Raw genomic sequence first — 7,461 nt, forward strand, 5'->3', positions numbered from 1 at the left:
TGCTGGGAGTGGCGTCTGCTTGAGATTCTCTCTCTCCCTCTCCCTCTCCTCTCTCCCGCCCTAAAGAAAAATGAAAGAGTAGTTAGAACAGTGCTTGTGGGGTGCCTGGGTGGCTGAATTGGTTAAGTGTCTGCCTTCAGCTCAGGTTGTGACCTTGGGATCCTGGGATTGAGCCCCACATCAGGCTCCCTGCTCAGCGGGAAGCCTGCTTCTCCCTCTCCCTTTGCCCCTCCTCACCACTCGTGCTCTCTCTCTCTCTCTCACTCTCTCTCTCTCTCAAATAAATAAATAAATAAATAAACAAAATCTTTATTAAAAAAAAAAAAAAGAACAGGGGCGCCTGGGTGGCTCAGTCGTTAAGCGTCTGCCTTCGGCTCAGGGCGTGATCCCGGCGTTATGGGATCGAGCCCCACGTCAGGCTCCTCCGCTATGAGCCTGCTTCTTCCTCTCCCACTCCCCCTGCCTGTGTTCCCTCTCTCACTGGCTGTCTCTCTCTCTCTGTTAATAAATAAATAAAATCTTAAAAAAAAAAAGATTCTCTCTTTCCCTCTCCCTGTGCCTCTCCCCACTCCCATACACATGATCTCTCTCTCAAAATAAGTAAATAAATAAATTAAATAAATAAATAAATAAATTCACAATGAATTGTGTCTCTTAAGCCACATGCCTGGATGTCATTGTTTTCTCTATTTTCCCCCACAAGCTTGCGTTTTTTGCTCCATCCCTACCTCAAGAAGATTTCACATTTCTTGAAAATGCCCTATTATTATTATTATTATTATTTACATTCTCAGTACTAATATCTTAGCTCTGGATCTTGCCATTTTTTTTTGTTTGTTCAACTGCTGCAAACCCTGATATCTCTTCAATCTATTCTATTCATTGCAACCAGAGTCATTCTTCTATCTGCTTAAGGCCTTCAATGACTACTCATTCCCATAGCACAAAAATCCAAGTTGATGATTGGAAATAGCTTTAGGAATTATTTCTCAAATTGAGAATGGTAATTTTTAATGTTAGACTTCAGCATGGGGTGAGGAAGGAGGGTATTTATGTGGTTATTATGGTCATGCCAATGTCTGATTCACAGTATATACAGATGAGTAGTTCCTCTCCTTATTTAGAAGCTAAAGATCCATTGAACTAAAATCTTTAATTTATCTCAAAAATACATGCATGCACTCTCTGTTCCTCTTCACCTGACAAACAGCTGCATCTTCCTGTGTGGTGCCAGTCAGGTCTCAGAGACACGATGGTGAAGGTTGGAGTAAACAAATTTAGCCAGATTAGACCTGGTCACCAGGGCTGCTTTTAACTATGGCAAAGTGGATATTGTTGCAATCAATGACACCTTCACTGACCTCAACCACATGGTCTATATGCCCCAGTATGACTCCACCCATAGCAAATGCAATGGCACAGTCAAGACTGAGAATGAGAAACTTGTCATCAATGGAAAGCCTATCTCCAACCTTCAGGACCATGATCCCACCAACATCAAATGGGGAGATACTGGTGCTGAATTCACTTCACTACGATGGAGAAGGCTGGGGGTCATTGGAAGGATGGAACCAAGAGGGTCATCATCTCTGTCCCTCGTTCTCCTGGTGCTTCATGTTTGTGAGGAGTGTGAACCATGAGAGGTATGACAATGCCTTCCAGATTGTCAGCAATACCTCCTGCACTACCAGTTACTTGGCCCCTCTGGTTAGGTCATTCACGACAACTTTGGCATCGTGGAGGGACTCATGACCACAGTCCATGCCATCACTGTCACCCAGAAACTATAGATCACCCTTCTGGGAAGATGTGGTGTGGTGGCTGAGGAGCTGCCCAAACCATCATTACTGCTTCTACTGGCACTGTCAAGGCTGTGGGCAAGGTCATCCCTGAGCCACATGAGAAGTTCACTAGCATGGCCTTTCATGTTCCCACCCTTAATGGGTCAGTTATGCATCTGACCTGCTGCCTGGGGAAAGCTGCCAAAAATGATGACATCAAGAAAGTGGTGAAGTAGGCAACACTGGCACCCTCAAGGACATCCTGGGATACACTGAGAACCAGGTTGTCTCCTGTACCTTTGACAGTGACACCCAGTCTTCCACCTTTGATGCTGGGGCTGACATTGCTCTCAATAACTAGTTTGCTAAGCTCATTTCCTGGTACCACAATGAATTTGGCTATACCAACAAGGTAGTAGACCTTATGGCCCATATGGCTTCCAAGGAGTAAGAGCCCCCTGGACCACAAGCCCCACTGACAGCATAAGTAAAAGAGAGAGGCCCTCAGCTGATGGAGAGTCCTTGCCCCAACTCATCCCCTAGCACACTGAGAATCTCCTGACCTCTACAGTCTCTATCTCAGACCCCTTGAAGAAGGGGAGGGACTCAGGGAGCCCTATCCTGTCATGTACTATCAATAAAGTATATTGGACCCAACCAGAAAATATATGTGCATGTGCAGACACTGCTCTCAAATCTTAAAAAGAATTAATTCAAGTTTTAAAATGTTTGGGATTCTGCACACGCACACACAGATGTATGTCTATGGATTTATACATATTATGTGTCTATACTTACATACAAATATTTATGGGGCACCTGGGTAGCTCTGTTGGTTAAGCATTTGCTTTCGGCTCAGGTGATGGTACCAGGGTCCTGGGATCGAACCCTGCGTTGGTCTCCCTGCTCAGCAGGGAGTCTGCTTCTCCCTCTCCCTCTGCCCCTCCCCCAACTTGTGCGCTCTCTCTCAAATAAATAAATCTTAAAAAATAAATACAAATATTTATATATAGATATATATAATACTAGATATATAAAATATAAAAAATATATAATATATACATAGACCATGTATGTGTGTGTAACTAGTTACGTCTATGTCTAGGAACTTTGGAGAATTGATTTCTGATGTTTTAATGATTTTTTCTTTTTCTCTTCCTTTATTAAATAGTAGAGTTACAGGAATGTTGGTTCCTTTTGTAATTTGTGTAAGTAAATTGTTGGTTTCATTCTATTGTTAAATATTAAAGACTGTAGAAGTAGAATGCCAGTGAAACCACAGAAGACATAAATACTGTCGTGGGTCTATATATTCTGGAAAATGAAAACGAATAAGGCAGAGAGCAGTGAGAATCACTGTGAGAAAGTGGAAACTGGCGAAAGAGATGGTACTAAAAATGGTTTATTTTTGCTAGAGCCAACAGCCTTCCAACCCCTTATTCACTCATTCATTCATTCATTCATTCATTTGTTCGTTAACTAAAAACATGGTCCATTAGATTTGTGGACTCTAGCAACATGATAATAAAATGATAATAAAATTTTGCCTCATTCAGATTGCATATTACTCTCAACTCAGAGTACTTGCCCTTCATTAAAAATGCAGCAAATCAACAGATCACTCAACTATGTGATCAGTGAATTACTTAAGATATTATCTTTAAAGATTTTTTATAATCTCCTTAGTTCTTTAAAAAAAGGAAAAATATTTTTGAAATATTAGTGTGAACATTAAATATGAACATACTTTTTGAAAGCCTCTGAAACCATGACCTCCAATATATATCTGACACATTTCTCACCAAAATTACATTTACAATAAAACTTCATTATTTCCTAATACTTTTAAAAAATGATATTTCAATTAAAGCATTTGATATTAGTTTTGGAAAGATGTATAGGGATTTTCGTATCTTACTGACAATGTGAATGTTAGAATCAACTTCCTCAGAAAACTTACTGTCAATCAAGAGGATCGTCTTTCTTTACCATCTTATCCCCTTTCTCTCTTCTGCCTTCCTTCGTCCCTGTCTATCATATATACCACACATATAATATATATTCATTTAGTTAGCATTTGCATGTTGTTTTCCACATTCCTGATTTTCACTTTTGCGCTTCTGTGTACTTGGAATAGTCTTACAAAAGCAAACATGTATTGTTTCATTTCTTTACAAATTGCTCCATTAAAGAATTTATAATAAAAAAATTACTTACCTTTCACTTTGTGGTTTTATTGTGTTAAATCTGCTTGATAAAATGTAATTTATTCCATGAATGTAAAATGGTAAGAAATAGGTGAGTGCTCACGGACAGTCTCGTCTATGAGCAATCAGAAAAGAAAAGTCTCTAAGTAGAGACGATGTATGGTAGAGCTCTTTACATTAATGTATATATCAGACCAAGCTGGAAATCAAGAAACCAAAGTCAATCCATTTACCCAGGATCTGGTTAGACTCATAACTATTGTCTCTAGGCAAACAATTTTGTGTAGTGATACATTGCAGCTGAGGGGCTTGGTGACTGTAGGAACCAGGCTTGGACGCATTTTTCACTGTACCTGCAAGAGTCATTTTCTTGGAAAGGGGTGGGGGAGGTAGAACCTGCCGTGAAAGGGGCACTGGAAAGATAAAGGCAGTATGTAGATTTGCTAATAAAGGAAAGCTGAGGCATAAGTCATGTCATCATTTCCAAGATACTCTCTGAAGTCTACGTGTCACAGCATTCTAGATTCTAAGTTTGTCATTTTCTTCATGTCAGTAGAAAAGATGACTTTTGTAGCAATTGAAAGAATCTGATTATAAAAATGAATTTTCTCGGGATAGCTTAATTTACCTTTATAGACCATGGTTTTCCTTTTAAATATGATTGGCAGGATAGGGAAATCTTCAGTGAAAGATTTTCTTTTCTTGGTGACAAGAAGAAGAAATTTTAGAGGTATTGGTTAAGCTACACATTTTTATTTGTTTCACATAAAATAAATTTTATATTTGTATGTGGTGTCAAGTCAGCTTCTTATAGTACAGCAATTTGCATTTTTGTATAAATTTATAAGCTACCTTGCTTTGATATGGAAACAGTAAAGATTACTGACATCTAAAATTTAGTTACACAGGTGAAGACTGGCCATTTTCTATATAACTTAAAATAGATAGGACCCGGCTTTTAGGCTAAGAAAAAGAGATATTAATGATATATAAAAGTGTCTAACTGAAAGAATGAAATGAGGTGTTTCAAGAATTTATATAGTAAAAGCTAGAGGGTTTTTCGTTCAGCTTTGCTTTCCGGGGTATGTATACTATATTTTGCATAATCACATTCATTTATTTGAAGAAAAGGCCATTCTCCGGACCATGTGTTTGAAGGCTTGCTTCACCTGCTGGTTTCTTAGTGTATATATGAAAGGATTCAAGAGAGGAGCCACTGAGGTAAGGATCACAGCTACTCCTTTGTTTAAAGTCACCCTTTCTCTTGCGGAAGGTTTAATGTACATGAAGATGCAGCTGCCGTAAGAGAGGGAGACCACTATCATGTGGGAGGAACAGGTGGAAAAGGCTTTTTTCCTTTGACTCGTGGAAGGAATTCTCAGAACCGTCCGGATGACGTATGTGTAGGAGAGCATAACAAGCGTTAAGGTGACCATCAGTGTTACCACTGCTAAAATAAATGCCATGAGTTCTAGAAAGCTAGTGTTTGTGCAAGAAAGCTGTAGAATTGGAGAAGAGTCACAGATAAAATGATCGATTATATTGGAGGCACAGAAATCCAACTGAAGCAGCAGGATTACTGGTGGAAAGATGACCAGGAATCCTGCGAGCCAGGAGCTAAAGACAAGAAGGACGCAGACTCTGCTGCTCATGATGGTGGTGTAGTGGAGAGGGTTGCAGATGGCCACGTAGCGGTCATAGGACATGGCGGCCAGAAGGTAAAATTCTGTCACCCCCAATAAGATGAAGAAAAATAGCTGAGCCACACAATCGTTGTAGGAAATGGTTTTGTTTCCCGTCACGATAGTGACAAGGAATCTGGGAATGCCGACAGACGTGAATGATATTTCTAGGAATGAGAAGTTCCGAAGGAAGAAATACATTGGAGTCTTCAGGTGGGGATCTGTAAGGGTGAGGGTGATAATGATCAGGTTCCCCGTCACACTGAGCATGTAGGCACCAAGAAGAAATATGGAAAGTACAACCTGCCACTGTGGGTCATCTGTCAACCCAAGAAGAATAAACTGTGTTACTGCTGTGTGATTTCTCATTATTTCCCTTCTTTATGAGGGTATTCTTTGTTTTAGCTGAAAAACAGATGAAAAAATAAGACAGAAAAGAAACTGAAACACACACATAAACATGTACAAACACATTTTAAAAATCATTGCTGTCTTTTGCTTTTAGAGAAAAATGACTTTGTAATAAAAGAAACAAAATACCTTTAAAGTTTATTTTTTATATCATATACTGGTTCATTATCTCTATATTTCCTTAATTGTATTTTCACATTTCTCAGTATAAATCTGTCTTCTGCGTGTTTCAATGTATTCCTGAAAATAAGGAAAGAAAATGGAGATTAAAACCTCTGAGACTGAAACCTCCTCAAATAAAACTATGAGCTTACCCTCAGCGTACCACAATATTCTTTGAAGGTATTTTTAGTTGTTGCTTTCCTCTCTATGTATTTAAATTTTTTTCTCTTTTGGATAAACATTTCTTTCTCTTTCCCTGTTCAAACTTTTACCATCTACAGAGACCACTCTAACGTGTCCCTGATAACAGTTTACAGATCTAATTCCAATGGCTATGCCATAAGACATTCTAATTTTAATCACTAATCTGTTATAATAGTCTCTTCTAAGACTGTTAATATGTTTTTCTTACATATATTTTTATACGTTGCTCGACCTATCATGAATCTCTCATATATAAAGCAGCATTTTTATTTTAAGTCCTAATTATATTTTTGTAAACTCTACGTGTTCTCACTTATTTCTAAAGTAACTCAGGCACTTCTCTGAGCATTGCCTATTCTTTTCTGGAAGGGTGATAAAAGGGAGTAGTTCAACATTCAAGCTCAGTTTTAGGAGGCAAAGATTATTACTATTTTTTCTTTTATTTTTGGTTCTAGTACAACTCTGCGTGTTGTTCAGGATTTGTTTGTTTTTCCTGTTTAAAGTTATTATTTTCCATAAAAGCTTTCAACGTGCTGTCATCTAAGACCATTTGAAACATACTTAACTGTCCAGACAGTCTGGCTGAGGCTGAAATGTCTCATTTGTTTTCTATATCCTTCAGAGGCTTCAGAGCTTTCAAAAGGAATAATATTTTCTGAGGATTAGCCAATTAATATAACATGTTAATAAAGTTACTAAAATCTTTTACCTGCATAATTGCTGCAGGGAATGATTCTTTTTTTTTTTAAGAGTAAGACATTTTATTTTATTTATTTTTTTCTTTTCTTTTTTTTTTAATAATAACATTTTTTTTATTATATTATGTTAGTCACCATACAGTACATCCCTAGTTTTTGATGTAAAGTTCCATGATTCATTACTTGCGTATAACACCCAGTGCACCATGCAATACGTGCCCTCCTTACTACCCATCACCGGTCTATCCCATTTTATTTTTTTATTTTTTATTCTTATATATATATGATTTGCAAATGACACTACAGATAAAGGACT

The 7,461-nt window shown here is 38.1% G+C and overlaps 1 protein-coding gene and 1 pseudogene across 1 annotated transcript; one reads left to right on the plus strand and one right to left on the minus strand.

Annotated features, from left to right (window-relative positions):
- Positions 1-1,252: 1,252 nt before the first annotated feature.
- LOC148107827 (glyceraldehyde-3-phosphate dehydrogenase pseudogene) lies at positions 1,253-2,239 on the plus strand (annotated as a pseudogene).
- Positions 2,240-5,100: 2,861 nt separating this feature from the next.
- LOC123794600 (olfactory receptor 6C75-like) lies at positions 5,101-6,039 on the minus strand. Its single transcript, XM_045800760.2, has one exon. The coding sequence runs from the start codon at positions 6,037-6,039 to the stop codon at positions 5,101-5,103; it is 939 nt and encodes a 312-aa protein (XP_045656716.2).
- Between the last annotated feature and the right edge of the window lie 1,422 nt (positions 6,040-7,461).

This window comes from Ursus americanus, chromosome 25, assembly GCF_024610735.1.
Source record: "Ursus americanus isolate L20-20 chromosome 25, mUrsAme1.1.p, whole genome shotgun sequence".
Classification (NCBI taxonomy): Eukaryota; Metazoa; Chordata; class Mammalia; order Carnivora; family Ursidae; genus Ursus; species Ursus americanus.

Excerpts from the sequence above, each read along its gene's own strand:
- LOC123794600 (XM_045800760.2), bottom strand. The coding sequence starts at position 6,039 with ATGAGAAATCACACAGCAGTAACACAGTTTATTCTTCTTGGGTTGACA.